A 22155-nucleotide genomic window follows, 5' to 3' on the forward strand; every position below is an offset into this window, starting at 1 on the left:
TTCATTCTGTGTGTCCTACTTTCCTGCTTCTTCCGTGTCTGGCTGGCTTCCCGCTTCTCCCTGTTGTCTCTTTTTCTTTCTCCTTCTCTCAATATTGGCCATTCAGCTTTTTATGAGACCAATCTGATGCCTTAGATAGGCAAGGAAAAACAACAATACTTGTTTATATAGTTAGACAAATGTTTTACACGGTTAAACAAATATTCCACAACAAGTCAGGATCTCAGGAAGTATCCTGCTGCCTTTTACACAGCACTGCTTAGGCCTGAACCTGTAACCAAGCTTGAACATAGTCTGCAGATGAGGAGGAAGCTATGAGAAACTGGCTCAGATACTCAGCATTCTTTCCTTGGTGCTCAAACAGGCTACAAGCCCTGCGACCCCCAGGTAATCCGAGACCGCGTTGCCCACATGGAGTTCTGCTATCAAGAGCTTTGTCAGCTGGCAGCGGAGCGGAGGGCTCGCCTGGAAGAGTCCCGTCGCCTCTGGAAGTTTTTCTGGGAGATGGCAGAAGAAGAAGGCTGGATACGAGAGAAGGAGAAAATCCTGTCCTCTGATGATTATGGGAAAGACTTGACCAGTGTCATGCGCCTGCTGAGCAAGCACCGGGCATTTGAGGATGAGATGAGTGGTCGCAGTGGCCACTTTGAGCAGGCCATCAAAGAAGGTGAAGACATGATTACAGAGGAACACTTTGGATCAGAAAAGATCCGTGAAAGAATCATTTACATCCGGGAGCAGTGGGCCAACCTGGAGCAGCTCTCAGCCATCCGTAAGAAGCGCCTAGAGGAGGCTTCATTACTGCACCAGTTCCAGGCTGATGCTGACGACATCGACGCTTGGATGCTAGATATCCTCAAGATCGTCTCCAGCAATGACGTGGGCCATGATGAGTACTCTACACAGTCTCTGGTCAAGAAGCATAAAGATGTAGCAGAAGAGATCACCAACTACAGGCCCACTATTGACACACTGCATGAGCAAGCCACTGCCCTTCCCCAAGCACATGCAGTGTCTCCAGATGTGAAGGGCCGCCTGGCAGGAATCGAGGAGCGCTACAAGGAGGTGGCAGAGCTAACACGGCTAAGGAAGCAGGCTCTGCAGGACACCCTAGCCCTGTACAAGATGTTCAGCGAGGCCGATGCCTGCGAGCTCTGGATTGATGAGAAGGAACAGTGGCTCAACAACATGCAGATCCCAGAGAAGCTGGAAGACCTGGAAGTCATCCAGCACAGGTAAGCTGAAGTTACTACCTGGGTGTGAAGGATGTGGACCGACACATGTGACCAGTGGTCATGGAAGTCACTACCCTGTTGAATTGCATTCTTTAGATTTGAGAGCCTAGAACCCGAAATGAACAACCAGGCTTCCCGGGTTGCTGTGGTAAACCAGATTGCTCGGCAGCTGATGCACAGTGGCCACCCCAGTGAGAAGGAAATCAGAGCTCAGCAGGACAAACTCAACACGAGGTATGCATGGCTTCAGCAGTGTGCCTGCTGCCCCTGTGAGTCTGGGGAGGGTGGGGTACTTGCCCAGCTCTGTTATCAGGAACTTCCTGCTCAGGTCACTGGCCTTGCAGCACAGATGTCATGGCATTGGCATCTGCTTTTCCATGTATTTCACAGCCATGTTTTGCAAGAACAGGCTTTTAGGATGAAGTGACATCATTCAGGACATGAGTCAAGTCACCCAGCTCCTGCTTCTCCCCAAATTGAAGTTAGAGCCTTAGTGACCTGTATCCAGTATGGTAGAAGACAGCAAGATAGAACCTGTGTTGTCCTTTTTAAGTGAAGTCTAGAGCAGGTTCTGGTGAAGCTGGAAGAGGCCTCCGTTATCAGGGAAGACCTTTGTCCTGTTCTCACTAGTCTGTTAAACAGACTTTTTTGAGTAGGTTACAGTCAGTTTGGGAAATGTTCCTTCAGAGCAGTTTTAAGATGTGCGTGATGAATACAGCAGATAAGAATTACTAGACCCTGTGGGACAGATGTATTGTAACTGTTCACTATATGGCATTGAGCCATTTGATGGATGTTTACTGGGTCATGATTTAAAAACAAACAAATGAAAGCAGTCCGAAAAAAGGAAGGAAAAAAGTGAGGCAGCTTCAACTCTCACCGTTCATTCCAGTACCCATCCGTAGATTTGGTCTCCCTTTGTATGCTGTTCTCTCCATTCACAGGTGGAGTCAGTTCAGAGAGCTGGTGGACAGGAAAAAGGATGCCCTGCTGTCTGCCCTGAGCATCCAGAACTACCACCTCGAGTGTAACGAAACCAAGTCCTGGATCCGGGAAAAGACCAAGGTCATTGAGTCTACCCAAGACCTTGGCAACGACCTGGCAGGTGTCATGGCCCTGCAGCGCAAGCTGACTGGCATGGAACGAGACTTGGTGGCCATTGAGGCAAAACTGAGCGACCTGCAGAAAGAAGCCGAGAAGCTGGAGTCTGAGCACCCTGACCAGGCTCAAGCCATCCTGTCTCGGCTGGCCGAGATCAGTGATGTGTGGGAGGAAATGAAGACAACCCTGAAGAACCGAGAGGCCTCCCTGGGAGAGGCCAGCAAGCTGCAGCAGTTCCTGCGAGACTTAGATGACTTCCAGTCTTGGCTCTCCAGGACCCAGACTGCTATTGCCTCAGAGGATATGCCCAACACCCTGACTGAGGCAGAGAAGCTTCTCACACAGCATGAGAACATCAAAAATGAGATTGACAATTATGAGGAAGATTACCAGAAGATGAGGGACATGGGTGAGATGGTCACCCAGGGACAGACCGATGCCCAGTATATGTTTCTGCGGCAGCGGTTGCAGGCCTTGGACACTGGCTGGAATGAGCTCCACAAAATGTGGGAGAACAGACAAAATCTTCTCTCCCAGTCCCATGCCTACCAGCAGTTCCTTAGGGACACGAAACAAGCTGAAGCTTTTCTTAATAACCAGGTAATAGTCGATTTGGCCTTGGCTTTCATCCTTTTGAAACAGGCCCAGACTGGTGTTTGAAAATTGGCTAAGCCGCAGGTTAAACCATGCCTGTATGAAATTATATGTATTATTTTGAAAAGCCCCGCCCCCCAGGACTCTCAGTGGCAATGAAATCCCTCATGATATAGGGCCTCAAATTGAAATTTTCTGAGGAAGCTGTTTGGCCTTGCAAAGTGTAGTTCTATTGCAGTTACTGTTGTTGTAGGTCCTCAGAACACCTCATTTAATTTGGCAACATTCTGTGAGGTGCTAGCTCAATTTAAAGAGTATAGTGAACAAGTTCGGGGGAGTTATTTTTTCTAGAAAGATCAAGAACTTTACCCAAGCATACAAAGCAAAGAAGAGAGTTTTTAAAAAAATAATAATAATAATAAAAGCAGCTGAAGATGGATGCCAACATCAGGAGTATTAATCTCTCTGTGAACATGAGAGGACTCTTAGAGTCAACAGACTGAGCTTTGCTTATTGTTGGAAACCAATTTATAACATTTACCACTTAGGGAAAAGTTCTTTGTAAATATGTCATGTCATTCTGGATTTTTTTTTTTTTTCTTTTAAAACAAGGAGTATGTTTTGGCTCATACTGAAATGCCCACTACCCTGGAAGGAGCTGAAGCAGCTATTAAAAAACAAGAGGACTTCATGACCACAATGGATGCCAATGAGGAGAAGATCAATGCTGTTGTGGAGACGGGTAGAAGGCTGGTGAGCGATGGAAACATCAACTCAGATCGCATCCAGGAGAAGGTGGACTCCATTGATGACAGGTACAATTTTTTATACTTCTGAGTCATTGACCAAAAGTCCTTGGAACTGTGGGTTTCAGTTTCCCAGTGAGCAGAATAGAGGTACTTAATCAAAGTGATACATGGTTACTTGAGTGTGATTCTTATAAAGTATGTGTAGATGTCCTCAAAAGAAAGCCAGTGAAACCAAACTAGTCCTTAGCCAGAGACCTGTATGTGCTATGTGCCATAAGCTGCACTCTTGTTGAGTGGGACCTTGAGAGCTGGAACTTTCCTAGCCTACACCCCATTCTCACTCATCCATGAGACACTTCTCACACAGAGATCAGGAAGAAGATGAAACTGCTTGTCCTGAGTACCTAAGAGAGCCATGGAGGAACGGTATCTGCCCTTTCTTAGAAAATTGGCACAGGTGATATTGTCATAGTACATGTGTGTATGTGAGTGCGTGTGTGTTTGATGATAGGAAGGATATTTCCTCTTCATATAGGATATTCTCCAAGATTAGGTAGTTTGACATCATCTTCTCCTCCTCTTTTCTTAAAGATTGTCTCCCTGGCTTTTGAAGGTCAGTATACTCTGAAACTGAGTCCTGCCCTGTACTGGTTAAAGTGGGAGGCCTGTACAGATCAGATTGAGGATGCACTAGTGTGGTCAGTTCAGGGATGGCCAGCGTAGATCAGTCATTAGCCTGTGTTCTGACCGTCCCTTTGCAGCGTATACTGAGTTTAAGGTCTTCTTCTGAGACTGATCTCTGGGCTCCTCGTCTTGTGCAGTTCAAAAGAACTGCTTACTGGGCCCAGCGCTTGCTTTCCACCTGGTCAGCTTAACATAAGACGTAAGGTGGGGGTGGGAGGGTGCTTCTGTTGCCAGGTTTAGCAGCTCCAATTTCTTGTAACTGCTGGGTGTTTCTTGCTACGTGTTCTAAGGGTGTGTCTGTAAGATACAGTATAACTTTTACTATGATTTTGTATGTGTTGCCTTTCAAAACAGACAAAAATTCTGTCAAAATCTTAAGTGAATATGAGAACCAAAAATCCTGCAATTCCTAATCTTAAAGGGAAAAGAAAAAAGACTTCCCTCTTTCCTAGTGTTAAATCTCATTTTGTGAATGGACTTTGTCCTGTTCTTTCACATGAGATGCACGTGCTGATTCCCTAAGGCAAGAGCAGCTCTTAGACGTCTGGGTTCAGAACAGCCAGCACTACTCAGAGAAATCCTGCCTTAAAAAGAAATTTAAAAATGAAATAGAGACAACATTCTTTACTATTGCCAAACAAAAGAAAGATAGGAGTTCGCTTTCCATGTTGATTGAACATCAGTCTGTTTTCTTACAGCTGATAATGAACTGAATCCTAGTATCACTTCATTATCCCTGAAGGCCTCCAGATTTGAAACCAGATAGAGAAGATTTTTGTGGACAGATCTGGGAGTTCCAGGGGCTTTAGGGGCAGAAGCTAAATAAATATCTAAACCTTCAGATTTCTGTTCTTATACAGAAAGGTACTACCATAAAGCCTTGCTGTAGAATGTAAAGTTATAAAATGTGCGTGCTGAGAAAATGTGGGCATAATCTTCCCTAAAGACCTGAATGTGGAAGGGAGCCTCCTGCCCAAAAGGAAGACTGCAGCAGTGTCCAGACACAGGGCAGCACAGCAAGGGTCTCAAACACCATGACTCAAAGCAACTTGAGAAGGAAAGGGTTTATTTCTGACTTGCAGCTTATAGTCTGTCACCCAAGGAAGTGAGGGCAGGCACCTGGAGCAGGAACTAGAGCCAAAGCCATGGACGAGTGCCACTTACTAGCTTGTTTCTCATAGCTCTGAGTCTGCTTTCTTACAGCACCAGGACCACCAGCCTGGGGTCACTGCCTACAGTGAGCTGCACCCGCACACATCAATTGTCAATAAAGAGTGTGCACCACAGGCTTGCCTACAAGTCAATCTGATGGGACATTTCCTCAATTAATGTTCTCTCTTTCCAAATGACTTAGCTAGCCTGTGTTGAGTTGACATAAAACTAGCCAGCACACTTGATCCCTTGCCAACTTGACACACAAGCACACCACTTATTAAGCCGTAACCTTTTATTCTTGTTATCCCCAAAAGCCATGCTAATATTAATATGATAGTATAAAACAGTATAATGTCAGAAACCCCCCAGTCTTTAAAAATTCAAACACTTTTATTAAAGATTCAATTTCTTTGAAACATCTACAGTCTCTTTCAAAGTTCAAGTCTCGCTAAAATATCCAAAGTCTCTAAAATATCTATCTATAGTATCTTTAAAATATCCAATTTTCTTTTTAACTCCAAAGTCTGTGTAAAATTCCAGTCTTTCAATTGTGGCTTCTTTAAAATAAAAAGTAAATACTTTGTAATTCAAGAAGGAAGAACTAAGGTCCAACAGCTGTAAGGCTGGGTGTTAGAGTTTGGGACCCACTCATGATTTGCCGGGTCCCAGAGGGTCTTCCAGCCATCCACTGTACATACAGCTAGTCTCCTGTGCTCAAGTCAGCGCTACTCCACAGCTGCTGTGGGCCCCTGCTGGTGGTCCCATTGGTCCCACGGTGCTGGCATCTCCAGACTTCCTGGGTCTCCACTGAACCTGGGCTGCACCTTCACCAATGGCCTCTCTAAGGCTCTCTTTAGGTACTCTGACCCTGCCACATGGTGTCAGACTTCATCTTCTCCCCATGACCCCTTCAGTCTGGGGTTTCTTCTGCTGCTATTGAGGCCGCATCTTCACCAATGTCCTCCATGGTGCATAGCTGAAGTTGCCCTCCATGACCCCTTCAAAACCAGTCCCAACTGGGAGGACTCTTAAATTACCAAGTCCCACGCCTAGCTTGAGCAACAACAGCCTTGGCTGTTTATGTGTGCTGACCCTAAAAAAAAACACTTCCCAGGTTTAGATTCTCCCAGCAAAGTGAAGGTTTTATTTCCACAGATTCCTGTTTTTCAATGAAATATTTTAAAATATTTTTCCCGTTTTATTTATTTTATATGAGGGTGCACTGTGGATATCAGACAGAACTTGCAGTAGCCAGTTCTCTTCTTCAAGCATGTAGGTTCCAGGGATTGAATTGCAGTCATCACACTTTGCTTGCTGAGCCATCTCTCTGATTTCTACACATGCCTTGTTGTTCATTTTGTTCTGAGACAGGGTTTCTTTGTGTAGTCCTGGCTGTCCTGGAGCTACCTCTGTAGATTAATCTGGCCTCACACTCACAGAGATCCGCCTGCCTCTGCCTGCCAAGTGATGGAACTAAAGGCGTGCGCCACCACTGCCTGACTTCTACAAGATTCTTAATCTAAAATATCACATAAATGGACCAAATAGAATCATTTCACTAACCAAGTCGCCATCATCCACACTGTTCTCAGCATTATCCCTCTACCCTAATCACTCTAGTGTAGCCTGTGTCAAGTTGGCAGTTCACCCTCTCACATGGGTTAGCATTACCAAATTATTTTATGCCTTCATTCAAACTCAGAGGAAGCTGAATTATACCCAGCATTAGTATCTACTCCACTTTTTAGTCTTGTTATAGGAACAAAAGTGGTAACAGATGGATATAAAGCCGAGGACATCACTGCCTAGAGTGCTTTTGTGACTGCAGAAACAGCAGTCATATTTAAGAAGGTTCTTCCTGGGCCCTTTCCTATGACTTAATGACCCAATTCTGAGAACATTTCTAAGTTTTCCTTTACATGTTGTCACCAGTAAAACCTTTTGGCCATGAAAACTTCTTTGGGTTGGGTTGAGTTTGGTGAGGTAAGATTATTTTTTTAGCCCAGTCTGACCTCGGACTCACAGCAATCCTCTTGCCTCACTTACCTGTCTAAGTGGTGCGGTCACAGGCACATACCATCATACAAGGCTTTGTGCTCAGTGTTACCTGAGGCAGATTATCTCCTCAGAGCACACCTTGTGAAGGCCATGTGCACTCCCCATGCTCATCTCTAAGCAATGTCATTTGGATTTGAACCTTCTTCATGATCTCACTATCAGAGAAAGATGCACAGCTCAGAAATCTGCATGCGTGAGACTTGATTGCATAAGAAATGCATTCAGATTCTCTCTGGTGGTTTTTCTCCCTTAAGGGAGGAGTCTTTTACAGTGTTTGAAATTGTTGTCATTCCATTGTTTCAGTGAGCACCAGAATGCACATGCTGTTATCACTGCCAGTGTGTGTCTCTGCTCTTACAGCATTTGCATGGAATGTTGTGATGAAGGGAATGAAATCTTGTTTTCCAAGGCCTTTGATTAAAGGCAAGACTACTTCATCGTGCCACTAACTACAACTCAAATGATCTCCCACTCAAAGATTTGTTTATTAAACTCTCCTGTAAATAGTTAGAATTTGAGAGTGTTATGATAATGGAGTGGGAAGCCATGGTTGGTTAGACGAAAGTGCCCCACTGCAGGTGAGATAGCTGGCAAGTTACACAGTGGACGCATTATCCATATGGCATTGTTATTTTGGGGTTTAGGGGAAGGGAAGAGGGAATGGAGGGAAGGGGAGAGAAGAGGTGTGCACTGCCTCTGTGGCAAGGGGGCTGGGAGAGAGAGGAAGGGGTTTTTTTTTCCTCTTAAGGGGGCTTTAACAGAAGATGACATCAGAATGCTGGGCAGGTTTCCAAGGGGCAGATCAGAATACTAACATTCCTTCGTTTTGATTATTATAAAAAGGTGAGTTGTGGATAGTGAGTGGGAGAACAAGGGTGCTGAATTCTCGAGACTGCTTCCTGCTGATTTGGGGATGAAGTGGGAGGGAGAAGTTGGGAGTCAGGGTGAATGAAGAAGCATCATGGTGGAGTCCTCTGGGGTCTGTTCCTTGAGGGAGCTGAGAAGTCACATTGTAGCAGCGATGTTTCAGGAGCTTGGGGGCAGCAGCAAATTAGGAGTACAGGAGCTATCACATCTGCTCTCTCTCTGGAGGTGGAAATGCTTCTATTCATCCTGTAAAAAGTATCAACAAATTGGGAGATAACAGAGCTTTTATGAGTGGGCATGTGAGTGAAATTAACCTGTCAGTATTCTCCCAGTGGGCATCCTCAGTTGGTGTTTGGGCTCTGGTGCAGGGGCTAGAGGTGTATCTAAAGAGCCCTGGAGGGTTGGACTTGGCACAAGTCTGGCAGGAGGGGTGGGCCTATGCAGGAACCTGTAAGTGTAAAATTGGAACAGATGTACATCTTGGTGTCATAGCAAAAGGCTATGTATGGCTTTGGGTTAAAAGGTATGGGCATTTTTTTAGGGCCTGTTTTCAGCCCAGTGGAACACATCTTTAAATCTATAACCGGGGGAAATTTACTGAAAGGAAGTAGTTGAGTGAGTGAAGAAGGAGGGAGGCTTCCCTAAACAACATCAGATCTCAGAAGAATATGTAAGTGAACAGTAGTGAGACAGCTTTCATATCAACAAACCTTAAAGCTGCTTTTTATCTAATTCACCAGAAGATACTGAGAGCAGTATTAGCCCTAAGGCCTGAGAAGGCAGCTGAAGCAAAGCCTGGCATCAGAGATCTGAGAAGGATAAATTTTACCCGATTTAGCAATTGAAAATGACAGGGACTTACCTACTGGCTACCTAGACAGCCACCCCAGGGTCCTCCATGGTCATTGAGGGCAGAGGTCTCAGGGCAACAACATCAGTCTTTGCCTGCTAGGCCTCAGAAAATCCATATCTAAATAGACAAACTTTGTTTCTAGTTACTTTTCAACCCTGAAAACATGCAAGGGGCTAAGTAAAGTTTATCCCTATAGTTTTGACCTTTGAGTGTAGCCAGATTATAATCCTGAATGCTTATATAGAGATAATAATTTCTTAATGTCATATAATACCTCGTTGGTTCTGCATAAAGAAGGTCAGGTGTCTTACCCTATTGCAGAACCATTTCAGTTAATAAATCTATTCAAATGACAATATTGGATCCAGTTTCCTGGTGTATCAGTGGGCATTAGGTAGCCAATTTGCCCCCTATGCCTGGAGGTCTACCTTTAACTTAGTCTTTTAGCCTGTTTGGGAGGGGAGCAGGGACAATGCTCTTCTATAGCTGCTTCAAGCTGAAATGGGGCGCAGATGGTCAGAGCCCAGGGAGGCTGAGAGGCCAGTCAAAGGTAAGGAGGGACCCCAGGCAATGGGGTATTTACCAGAAGTGTGTGGTCATCTGACCTGACTGTAGAGGCAGGCAACAATTATGTTTGGTTGGACATCATATGAGCTGTCAGCAAGTCCAGAGCTCGTGGTCCTTTGGAGCATGTTGCAGCATTGACGCTTGGATGTGTCTGCCAGACAAGTGGAAACCTGCTGAAGTAGGTAGACTAGAGACAGAAGTTAAAATCCATGAACTTGTTTGGAGCCTTTAGGCCCATGGCTTAGTGATTGGGAAAGGGAGACCAGGAGAGAGAGAAATACCATCCTCAGGAATAGAGGCAAGGAAAACTCCTTTATCTGGAGCAGGGGTGGGACATCTGAAAAACAGCAGTAGACTCATACCTATAAGTTTATATTTGGAAGACAATCAAAGAAAATCCAAAATCCTGAGTTTGTGACCCAAACTGCATCAGAACTCTATTAATGTTAAGATCTGAAAATTTAACCCCTGGGTGGATTCTCTAGTCCCAGAGATCAAGGCCAGAGAAGGCATATGACTTGACTGGAGCAGGGAGATTATACAGCTTGTAGGTGAAGGGTGATAACTTGTCCTCCACAAGCTGGGTTTGTACCCAAGTGTGGTCAAAAGCTGACCGCTTTAGGCAGGGACTCGGCTGTTGGCATCTTCAGGGGAGGAGCTGCTGCACCTGCCAAGAATGTGGAACTGGGCTTTCTGGTGCCTTTCTTTTGTTGGAGGTTTTCTGAGAGGGTGAGAGATAGGTGAATTATGAGTTTCTGGAGAATAAATTTCAAATTCTTCCACATTGTCAGTAACAGGGTCTTGTGCACAGTGCATCCTCTTTTTCTTTTCTTTTCTAGGATTAGATTCATTTAAATGTGAGCATTAGCCTCTTGTGTGGTTTTGACAGGTGTTTGAGTCTCTTTTCTACCTATTGTGGCTTACATGTTTGGAAGATGCTAAAATTTCTCCATCTTGTCTCTGTCATACAAAACCCAGGGAAGAAATCAGCTTGTAAATTCTACATTTAACTATTTTTTTTTAATGATTTAATTCTTTTGGCAGACACAGGAAGAATAGAGAGGCAGCCAGTGAACTTCTGATGAGATTGAAGGACAACCGAGATCTACAGAAATTCCTGCAAGACTGTCAAGAGGTACGCTCCCAGTCACCCTCTGGTTTCTCTCCATGGCTGGCCAGCATTTGGAAAAAATAAATTGAATTGTGAACTGAATGAAGCTCGAAGTTATCCACGGTTAGAGGTCGGGGTACAGCAGTTCCATCAGCTCTCTTGGGGGAACTGTATTATCAGTAATGTAGATTGTCAGCTCATCTACACTTTAGATATTATAGAGTAGGGCTATACTTAAATCTTAATTATAATTAATTATACTTTATAATTTAATTTATAATATAATTTAATTATACTTAAATACTGTTTCATTTTAAGTTAAAATTCAGAGCATAGTTCTAGCAAACTAGCTGTATTTTAAGCACTCAATTGCTAGTGCAACTGCTGGCCACTACATTGTACAACACAGATGTAGACACTTTGCATCATTTCAGAAAACTCTACTGAGCAGTGATGTCCGAAAATACCCTGAAAAGCATTTACTTGTGTTTTAAATCTTCGAAGTGTAAGGTACAATTAAATAGCCTGGGAAGAAAGAACTTAGTAAGCACCGAAACTGTCTATATATATTAAAAACTAGAGATGCAGGGGCTACAGTGATGCTTGGTGGTTAAGAGCATAATGCCTCTTCCAAAGGTTCCAGGTTCAATTAGACTCAGAACTGCCTGAAATTCCAGCTCCAGGGTATCTGACCCCCCTCTGGCTTCTGCATTCACATGCTGTATACATGAAGGCAAAACACTCATAAACAGAGTAAAAATGAATAAATCTTTGTGGTTTTTCCAGACAGGGTTTCTCTGTAGCTTTGGAGCCTGTCCTGGAACTCACTTGGTAGACCAGACTAGCCTTGAACTCACAGAGATCCACCTGCCTCTGCCTCCCAAGTGCTGGGATTACAGGCATGCACCACCACCGCTCAGTGAATAAATCTTTTCTAAAAAACAGAAAATTTAAAACTATAATCCAGATTTGTTATTCATTTGAGATCTTTAAAACAATGTTATGCTAAATGGTACTCTGGATGTGTCAAAGACCAAGTTTTAACATGTGGTATTAATCGCATGATTCTCCCCTGATAAACGTTGAAACTAAAGTTGGCCAGGAAAATATAGTCTTTGCAGGCTAGCTGGGGGAAAGTGTATGGAAAACTCCACATGTGTGAATTCATGAACACATCATATTTCTCCATCTGCCAGAGAACATCAGTGGAATTCCATCCTCTCTGGTTTATTAGGATAAATTCCCTTGGAGCCCAAAATGGGATAAGGAACAAGAGAATGTAGGGACTTGGGGGCAATATTAGTTTGTGTGCTAAGATATGTAGTTAACGCAGCACAGACACTTTGTATATGAACATGTGGCTGTATGTTCAAAGAAGTGCGACAGACATGTTAGATCTTTTGTCACAGAAGGTGTTCATGTCCAGTGAACAGACTGGCAGACAGACCGTAAGAAGGGAGTCCCTAAACTATCTCAGCTTTAAGCACCCATGTTAGGAATGCTTCTTCTGAGTGGCAGGTGGTAACTGTCTAGAAAGGATACTCACAGGAAGTATGCTCTGAAGGAAGCCATGCACACATGGTTCTCTGAACAGGAAGAAGTTGGGAATGTGTGCACCTTTGAAACAAACACACTGAGACTGTGTCCTTTGGCCAGAGAGTTGATGGGCTCTGTTCAGCCTGATTTTTTTGTATTCATTCATTCATTCATTCATTCATTCATTCATTCGAGACGGTCTCACATGGTAGTTTAAATTGGCCTGGAACCTACTGCTCCAGCCTGCCAAGTTCTACAGTTGCAGGTGTGAGCCACTGCCCTAGTCTTGCTCCTGCTTTTAAAGGGCAAGCTAAGGGAAAGCTATTGATTGACTGGACCATGAGGCTGAAGCTGAGAAAAGAATGCTGAGTAACAGACAGATGCAGGAACACGTGAGGGGCGCTCATTTATAGCTGGCATTTCCAGCACTTGGGTTTTAAGCCACCTAGGCACAGGCTTCATAAGTAGAAAACTGTGGAGAGACTTAGTAGAGTGACACTCTTTCCTGGTAGAAGAAGAGATGCCAAGTCAGCACCCCCATACCCCCCCCCCCCCACACATACACACAGTGCTGTAAATCAGCATCCTTGGCTGAATTCCAGTGATCTTCAGGCTGGCCCACAATTTTCCGCAGAGTATACAGGGAATATTGGGTTGTAGTTCCTGTTGCTGCTTATATCTAGAAAGTGGTTTGTAGGTTTCTATGTGACTCCTGTGCCAGGTCTCCCTGGTTCTTAAAGCTGGCACAGCCGTAGTGACTGCTGAAGATGTTGAATGTCCCACACAACATATAGTCAACACAACAAAATTTAGGTCAAGTATGTTGGTACCAAGACACTCTGTAGAAATTTAAGTATATTGACAGGGGCAAGGGGTTGGGGGAGGCACACACCACACATTCTTGTACTGAAAACATCCATCATTCTGCCTCATTTAAAATATGCCCAATTTTAAACCAGAATGTCTTGGGAATGGAGTTTGTATAGACCAGCCTTACATTTGACTACCTTTTATGATGATAGTTACTTACATAGCACTCAGAGGTTAAATTCAATTTCATTACTGGCTTTTTTTTTTTAATTATATTTGTGTTTTAATTTTACATATCAGCCATGGGTTCCCCTGTCCTCCCCCCTCCCACCCCCCCCCCCACCCCCACCCCCACCCCCATGTTCCCCCCATCCCCTCCCCTCCATTCCCATCTCCTCCAGGGCCAAGACTCCCCTGGGGATTCATTTAAACCTGATGGATTCAGTACAGGCAGGTCCAGTCCCCTCTTTCCAGGCTGAGCAAAGTGTCCCTGTGTAGATCAGGCCCTCTGGATAAATGAGACAATTGAATAGCTTGAACTGTTTGGGAGGCATCATTACTGGCTGTTTGTGTTCAAGGTCCAGAGAATCCAGGGGTTTGTTGTCTCCTACACACTCAACACTACACACCTACACACACATTCCCTTTCTCCTGGGTGCCTTGGCTGAAAGAGGCAAGATTGTGAGAACTGCCTTTGTTGTTAGCCCCATAAACACTGAGGGTAGCCATTGCACTAGAACAGTTAGAACAGGGGCCAGTGTGCTCACCTCACATGTGTGTGTGAGGAGCGTCTCAGTCTTCACAGTGTAGTCTTAGTGGAGTGTCCTAAAAATAGATGATCTGAAAGCTGGGGCTGACTGGCTTACTCTCTTATGGCACACTTCCTATTTTCTGAAGGACAGGGTTGGTTTTGTTTGTTTGTTTTGTTTTGTTTTCCCAGGAAGGCAGTACAGACATGTCTGGCATAGGACTGAGTACAGTGCTGAGCCTTGTTCAGTGATTAAAGTATTTTTATCTTTTTCCATCTGCACAGTGATCTTTTCTGCAGAGAATGAGTATATCTGACATGACCTTTATGGATGCCCACAAATAATCCCTGTAGCTCTGGTTTCAGAATGCTGATGAAAGGCTGGTGTACTAGCCCACTCTATAGGCCCACAGCATTGTGCTGTGCTATACAATGGTCCTTTATCTGTAGGACATGTATGAGCACATTGGTTTATAAGCCTGGTTTTTATGTAATGTTTTCTTAAAAAAAAAAAAAAAAAAAGCCAGTTGGGTGTTATGAATAATGAAAATATGTGGATGTTTTTGGCACTTTGAATCAATACCCTTTTGTGGGAAATCTTTCTCTGTGGTATACAGGGGGATTTTTATCATTTGGTTTTCTTTTATATCTTTTTCCCCCCCTTAGGTTGGATGAATGGCCATAGTATTTCACATTTCAGCCACTTAGATAGCTGGGAAATAGTTTAATCTTTTAAAGTAGAACTTGTACTGTTTTTATTGTTATGTCACTGACCAATCAATGATCTGCAATCGCAAAGAATTTACTTTGAACCTTAACCCCTCTGGTTTCCCTTCATGATGAATAGCATGAGAAAGGTGGAACTGGTACCTTTTTATCCATTCTCATAGCCAGCAGTTCTCTTGTGACCTGCATTGTCCTCCTTGACATTTTATAAAGAACAGACCTACTGCTGCTGAAGCAAATGTATGGGGAAGGCTTTCCCAGCAGCAGTCAGGTTGTGAGTGTGAATGAAAAGCTTTGGGAACACTGATGCTGTAAGACATTCTCTGGTCTCATGTGTCATTTGTAGACCTTGAGAAATGGAACCATGAAGATGTTCAGATGCAGGCTCACAGTGAGCAATGACTACCTTAAAATTAAGTCGCTCACTCTTAACCGAGTGATATGAAATGGTTCCTGAAGACTCTTGGGATCCAGCCAAGTGTGCATTCCTTTGTTTATCTCTGGCCTGACCACTTGTGGGAAAGCAGAACCAAGCAGGGCCTGGGTTGGGATAAAAGCCTGAAGGAGGTTTGGGTCAGGGCCTGGTGTTTGGCCAACTCCCTCCCCAAGCCTCTCAGAATTCACTTCTGTGTGTCAGCAGCTGGCAAGCTTTGTGCAGCTCTCAAGAATTTACTTTGAAGTACACATGCTTGATCTCAGAGTCAAGTTCCATGAAGTGTTGGTAGTCTGAATGGAAAGTTCTTAGAGAGCTGGAGGCTATAGAAAAAGAGGTGGAGGTTGCTCAGAATTGTCAGAGATGAAGAAAGGATGTTGTGGTTGTATTAGCTCCACAGTAAGCAAGTTCTTTATGTTCTTTGACATTTCCACACATGCACCATGGCGAGTCGAAACCATAGATAGGTTTGTAGGTTGGGTTTTTTTGTTTGGTTTTGTTTGTTTTGGGTTTTGTTTGTTTGTTGTTGGATTTTTTTGTTTGTTTGGGGGAGGGGTTTTTTTTGGTTTGGTTTTTGGATTTTTGAGACAGGGTATCAGACTCACAGAGATCCTCTTGTCACTGCTTCCCATGTGCTGGGATTAAAGGTATGTGCCACCACCGCCTGGCTGTGTGGGTTGCTTTAAAATGTGATTTCCAAGTGAATTAAGTGATGATAATAATGATTAACGTGTTATAACTGTTATGGGTGTTTGGGAGAGGAAAATGCTTGTGTTTTGAACTAGTTAGAGTAGAGCTGCAAGCACAACCTTGTGGGGAAAGCTGAGCCAGAGTGCTGTTGATTTTAAAAGCTGCCTTGGAGCTTTTGTATGTCTGGGTTTAGTGTTAGCTCACCCTTTGGATCAAACTTGGGTACAAGATGGGTCGGAGATGCAAAGTAATATATTTGGTTGTCTGTTGACAAGGGGATATGTAGCATGTCACTATGTAATCCTTTCTGGGTAGAATAAAAAGGTTAAGTCTATAATGACAGTTTCTAAAATTTTCTTGCTATTCTACCATAGCTGTCCCTCTGGATCAATGAAAAGATGCTCACAGCCCAGGACATGTCTTACGATGAGGCCAGAAACCTGCACAGCAAATGGCTAAAGCATCAGGCGTTTATGGCAGAACTTGCCTCCAACAAAGAATGGCTCGACAAGATTGAGAAGGTGGGTGAAGTTACCTGGGAGACCCTCCCTCACTCTCATTTCTACACTGTGGCCTGGGTAAGGAGGAAAACATAAATGTTTAGGGGAGATGGAAAAGAGGAAATGGATTATTTTATTAGGGTACTTTTAAAGCCATATGTCATCATTTACAAAAGTTACAGATCCAGTAGCAACCCCCTGCTTCCATTTACAGTTTCTGACTTCAGTTCCCCAGCAGGGAGAGAAGCGGAGACCCAACCTGGGGCTCGGTTTATCTTCCGATGACTACCAGGTGATTGGTCACTGATGATAGACCATGAGTCTACCTTGCTGCCATTGGCCATATACCTGTTTTGCTTTATGGCCAGCTTTATGAGCTACTATTGCATAAATGTTAAAATGGTTGTGTGTGTGTGTGTGTGTGTGTGTGTGTGTGTGTGAGTGAGAGAGAGAGAGAGAGAGAGAGAGAGAGAGAGAGAGAGAGAGAGAGAGACTGTTGTATACCAACCAGGCACTAACTACGGTAATACCTATATTTACATAGGGAGATTCTGTATAGTATAATAGAAGTATGTGTTTCTCATCCCCTGCACTGTCAGACTCCTAAGAGTTAATAATGTGTTATGTGTGGTTTTGGGGGCGTGAAGTTGTAGTTACTAACACTAAATGTCCTGTTGCCCCAGTTGAAACTGTTAAAGCATACAACACTGATTGTTGACATTCCAGAAGCATGGAGTATGTACACAAGACCATTGTTGGTTTTACCCAGCAGTAACTTCATGGTGAATATAGGGAGTGGGGGGAGCAAATGTCTCAGGGATTGGTTTTTGTTTTTTTCACAGTGATATTTATTCTCTGGAAAACTTTTATTTTTAACCTCATTGGTTTGTGTTCTCCAGGAAGGAATGCAGCTCATTTCAGAAAAGCCAGAAACAGAAGCTGTGGTGAAGGAGAAACTCACTGCTTTACATAAAATGTGGGAAGTCCTTGAATCCACCACCCAGACCAAGGCCCAGCGGCTCTTTGATGCAAATAAGGCTGAGCTGTTCACACAGAGCTGTGCAGATCTGGACAAGTGGCTCCATGGCCTGGAGAGCCAGATTCAGTCTGACGACTATGGCAAAGACCTTACTAGCGTCAATATTCTTCTGAAAAAGCAACAGGCAAGTGGACAAGACAGCTGTCTACCTGGGCTATGCCTGCTTCATGGCTTTCATCTTCATCCTTATTTATCAAGATTCTCTGCCATCCCTCTTCCACGAGAAGGGCTTTAAACTCTCAGAGAAGTGCTTGCCCTGACCGCAGTGGCCTTTCCAGAGTCAGCTATAATTAGTAAAAGTTTTGAATGTCTGTGCATGGGAATACTTCTTTTTAGATCTTATTAATGAGTGTTATCATCATTCAGTGGTTGAGTAAAATAATCATATTTGTCCTTCTATATTATGTCTTAAATAGAACAGAAGGAACTGTTTGCTATCTATTCTGAATTGTTCACTATCTACTTGGTAGATGGTAAAGGTTTTTTATATTGTGGTAGGCGATTCTGAGGGCAGATGAATTTACCTTGAATTAATGAGAAAACAGCTGTATTATAAGTATATTAGCAGGGACTGGAGAGATGGCTCAGCTGTGAGGAGCACTGGCTACTCCTACCGAGGACCTGGGTTCAATTCCCAACACCCACATGGTGCTTCACAGCTATCTGTAACTCCAGTTTCAGGGGATCTGGCTTCCACATGCACAGGGTACACAGACATTCGTGTATCAGTGGTGTGGTCTGAGGAGATAGCTCAGTCAGTAAAGTTGTTTTCCTTACAACTCTAAGGATGTGCTTGTAATCCATACTTGTCTACTGGTCTACATGTGTAATATGCACAAATAGCCACATGGCCACAAACATGCATATACACACACTTTTGGTTTTGGGGTTTGTTGTTTGGTGTGGTATGGTTATTGGTTTTGATTTGAGACGGGATCTAGAGGTCCTGTCTGTCCAGAAACTCACTATGCAGGTCAGGCTGGCTTCAAACTCAAGATATCTACCTGCCTCTGCCACCTGAGTGCTGGGATTAAAGGTGTGCACTACCACACTGTAGCTACACTATTTTCTTTTAAAAGTAGCTACTTTGCTACTGTGCATTAATGAATTTAGACAGATGGTGCAGTTTTTATAGCTGCCACCTCTTCCTGGAACAGTTACAGTTAGCCTCCAGTGCCAGTTCCCTGGCGTATGGCCTGCTGTGTGGTGTGTGGTGGCTCCTCAGTGAGTACTCTTGCTTCTGTTTTTGTTCATTTTCTTCAGTGAATGGCTGTTGTGTGTCCTCTTTGCCTAGCATGATTCTAGTCAGAGTCCTGAAGAATCCTAGTTAAATTTTAATGTTACTTCAAGTTTTAAAGTCCTGGAGAGAGATGTTTTAAACATTAGCTGGTGAGCTGGAGCACTCACTGGTGCTCTCTTCCTTGGTGTCTCTGCTGTGTACGTTTCATTCTTCAGTTATTCTTACGCTTTTTAGCTGGTGCCCAGAACGAAGTCCCAGCCAGAGTCTCTGTGTTTCCTCTGGCTCTGATGCAGTCTTACTCCCTTAGATGCTAGAGAATCAGATGGAAGTGCGGAAGAAGGAGATCGAGGAACTCCAGAGCCAAGCCCAGGCACTGAGTCAGGAGGGGAAAAGTACCGATGAGGTGGACAGCAAGCGCCTCACTGTGCAGACCAAGTTCATGGAGCTTCTGGAGCCCTTGAATGAGAGGAAGCATAATCTGTTAGCTTCCAAAGAGATCCATCAGTTCAACAGGGATGTGGAGGACGAAATTGTGAGTAGCCCTCACCTGTCCTGAAGCCAGTGGTTGCTTTTCTGTTATTACTTCAGCCCATGTCAATGAATTGGACCTCACAGCCCATCCTCCATGTCCTAGTGATGTGTCCCTCACATGCATTTGAATGTAGCTCTCTTCTTCCTAGCGTTCTAAAGATACTCCAGGATTTTAATGCACTAGAATAGGACTTAGACTAACCACAGGGCTCACAATGTGTCCAACACCACGGATGAAGTAAGTTCAGAAGACTAACTCTGCCTCATGTCCAAGAGGAAACAGTTGTATGTACTGGCAGCCCTGTGAAGGAAGACTGGGCCCTTCCCCCCTAAGCTTCCTTGCCATCCTTGTGCCCTTACATGGGCCATTTGTTTGTGTTTCCACATGGTCATGACCACTGCTTACTTTCAATTCTTTATAGCTGTGGGTTGGCGAGAGGATGCCTTTGGCAACTTCCACAGATCATGGCCATAACCTTCAAACTGTGCAGCTGTTAATAAAGAAAAATCAGGTAAGTGCTTCTGCCTGAGCTAGCTGTGTCTGGTAAATGATGACTGAATCATACAGCAGAGGAAACGAGAGAGCTTTGATGGTTTGTGAGTTCAGACTAAGTACCAGGCCGTGGCCATTTAGCAAAACTGTTTTTACCTCTTCTGCACAGACCCTCCAGAAAGAAATCCAGGGACACCAGCCCCGTATTGATGACATCTTTGAGAGGAGTCAGAACATCATCACAGACAGCAGCAGCCTTAATGCTGAAGCTATCAGGCAGAGGCTCGCCGACCTACAACAGCTGTGGGGGCTTCTTATTGAGGAGACTGAGAAACGTCATAGACGGCTTGAGGAGGCACACAAGGCCCAGCAATACTACTTTGATGCAGCTGAAGCAGAGGCTTGGATGAGTGAGCAGGAACTGTATATGATGTCTGAGGAAAAAGCCAAGGTGAGAGAAACTTCCTAACTCCAGGAGAGGAAGTGGGAGGTGTGCCTAGAAGAGTGCCCTGCTCAAACCTGCTAGCTACATAATGACTTCATGACACATTTCACCTGCTGCCTCTAGGTACTGAGAAGTAAAGAAAGGTATTAAAAATCTGGCTGTGGTTTCCCGTGAAGTCTGGTACAACGTCTAAGTATGTAACACATGCAGACCTAGAACTTAATATGTAGCTCAGACTGGCTTCAGACTCATGCCGTAGGCTGATTACAAGTAGGTTCTACTGCGTCTGGCTATCTTTTTCTTTTTAATCTTTTTGTTTGAGACAGGACTTCACTATGTAGCCCTGGCTGAGCTAGCCTTGAACTCACAGACATCCACCTGCCTTTACCTCCCAAGTGCTGGGATTGTAGGCGTGTCCCACCATGCCCAGCCCATTTACTTTGTTTTTTGTTTTTTGGGTTTTTTTTGTTTTGTTTTTTTTGTTTTGTTTTTTTTTTGTTGTTTTGTTTTGTTTTTTGATTTTTCAAGACAGGGTTTCTCTGTGTAGCTTTGCGCCTTTCCTGGAACTCGCTTTGTAGCCTAGGCTCGCCTCAAACTCACAGAAATCCACCTGCCTCTGCCTCTGCCTCCCAAGTGCTGGGATTAAAGGTGTGCACCACCACCATCCGGCCTACTTTTTTTTTTTTTTTTTTTTTTTTTTTAAAGAAATCTTCTAGAATCATTTATAGTGTTGCCCAGGCTATCCAACATACAGCGGTTTTGAGACTGTTTAAAAGTGCTTTAAGGTTGGATAATTCTGTCATGCACACATTTGACAGGCTGAGGTTTTTAGCTACTTAAGATACGTTAGTTAGACTTCCCTAAGCTTCCCTCTACCTTAGAGGGGTGTTGGGGGTCACACTACATGTTCCCCTTTGCAGAGGCCTCCTTTAGTCCCTGGTAATGTTCTCAAATGTGTCTGTGTTCGTGGCCATATCATACTGGTCTTTCTTTTTTTGATGTTCTTTCCTCTTGCCTCACCCAACCCTGAAGTTAATTTGTCACCCCAGACATAGTTTCTGGCTATGGTTTTGACAGTCTGTTTCTTTGCAGGATGAGCAAAGTGCTGTCTCCATGTTGAAAAAGCATCAGATTTTGGAACAAGCTGTTGAGGACTATGCAGAGACAGTACACCAGCTCTCCAAAACTAGCCGAGCCCTGGTAGCTGACAGCCATCCCGAAAGGTTAGTGACACTTTGAGAATGAGGCCAAGCAAGCTATTTATTCTTCAGTCAAGGTGTCTTACTAACCCGACCCCCCCCCCCAAAATGGCACCATTCATTATGCATTAGTGGTAAAGTGGGTCATTGACTCAAGAACTTATGAAAAGTTGCTCTTGTGAATTAAATACCTCATGTTGGCCAAGACCCAGTTGAGAGATTGTTAGGGTCATAAGTAAATGTTGTCTTACAGATAGAAGTGATGAAGTACATACTTGGGTTGAGAAAGTCATCCAGTTTAGGCCAGATGTGTTGGCACATGCCTCCCAGAATTTGGGAGGCAGAGGCAGTTAGATCTCTGAGTTCAAGGCCAGCTTGGTTTACTTAGCTAGTTATAGGCTAGCCAGAATTATATAATGAGACCCTATCTTTAAAAATAAATAAATGAATGAATGAATGAATGAATGAAAAATAAATAAAGTAAGTTTGGGGAAACAATGATTAAAGAGGGCTGAGAGACAAGAATACCTAGATCTGTGACATAAAATGGCTTTCAGAAAAACAAAATGGTAGCACTGTCTAACTTCTGCACAGTGATTATCCAGGAAACCAGAGTGGAAACAAGTGAGGTGTGTGTCCTTTTGCTCACTAGGCTTCTGTGTTAAAGAGAAGACAGTCCTGTCAGGCCTTCTTTCTAGGAACCACTTTCTAGGAGTAAGAAAGGAAAGGAATTTACTCTGTGTACTTGTTTATCCATTCTGAGACAGGTTGGAAAAGGTGAGGTCCTTCAG

The 22155-nt window shown here is 44.0% G+C and overlaps 1 protein-coding gene across 4 annotated transcripts in view; it reads left to right on the plus strand.

Annotated features, from left to right (window-relative positions):
- The window catches only part of Sptbn1 (spectrin beta, non-erythrocytic 1), a 162586-nt gene that overhangs the window by 122413 nt on the left and 18018 nt on the right, over window positions 1–22155 (plus strand). For all 4 annotated transcript variants that reach the window (XM_036200976.1, XM_036200977.1, XM_036200978.1 and 1 more), the window contains 11 exons: window positions 365–1235; window positions 1332–1469; window positions 2180–2936; window positions 3543–3745; window positions 10908–10998; window positions 16292–16438; window positions 17317–17580; window positions 19004–19228; window positions 19650–19739; window positions 19890–20171; window positions 21258–21388. In XM_036200976.1, coding sequence (XP_036056869.1) covers window positions 365–1235; window positions 1332–1469; window positions 2180–2936; window positions 3543–3745; window positions 10908–10998; window positions 16292–16438; window positions 17317–17580; window positions 19004–19228; window positions 19650–19739; window positions 19890–20171; window positions 21258–21388 — 3199 coding nt within the window. The remainder of the gene's footprint in view (window positions 1–364; window positions 1236–1331; window positions 1470–2179; window positions 2937–3542; window positions 3746–10907; window positions 10999–16291; window positions 16439–17316; window positions 17581–19003; window positions 19229–19649; window positions 19740–19889; window positions 20172–21257; window positions 21389–22155) is intronic.

The sequence above is a fragment of the Onychomys torridus genome, chromosome 10 (genome assembly GCF_903995425.1).
Source record: "Onychomys torridus chromosome 10, mOncTor1.1, whole genome shotgun sequence".
Taxonomy (NCBI): Eukaryota; Metazoa; Chordata; class Mammalia; order Rodentia; family Cricetidae; genus Onychomys; species Onychomys torridus.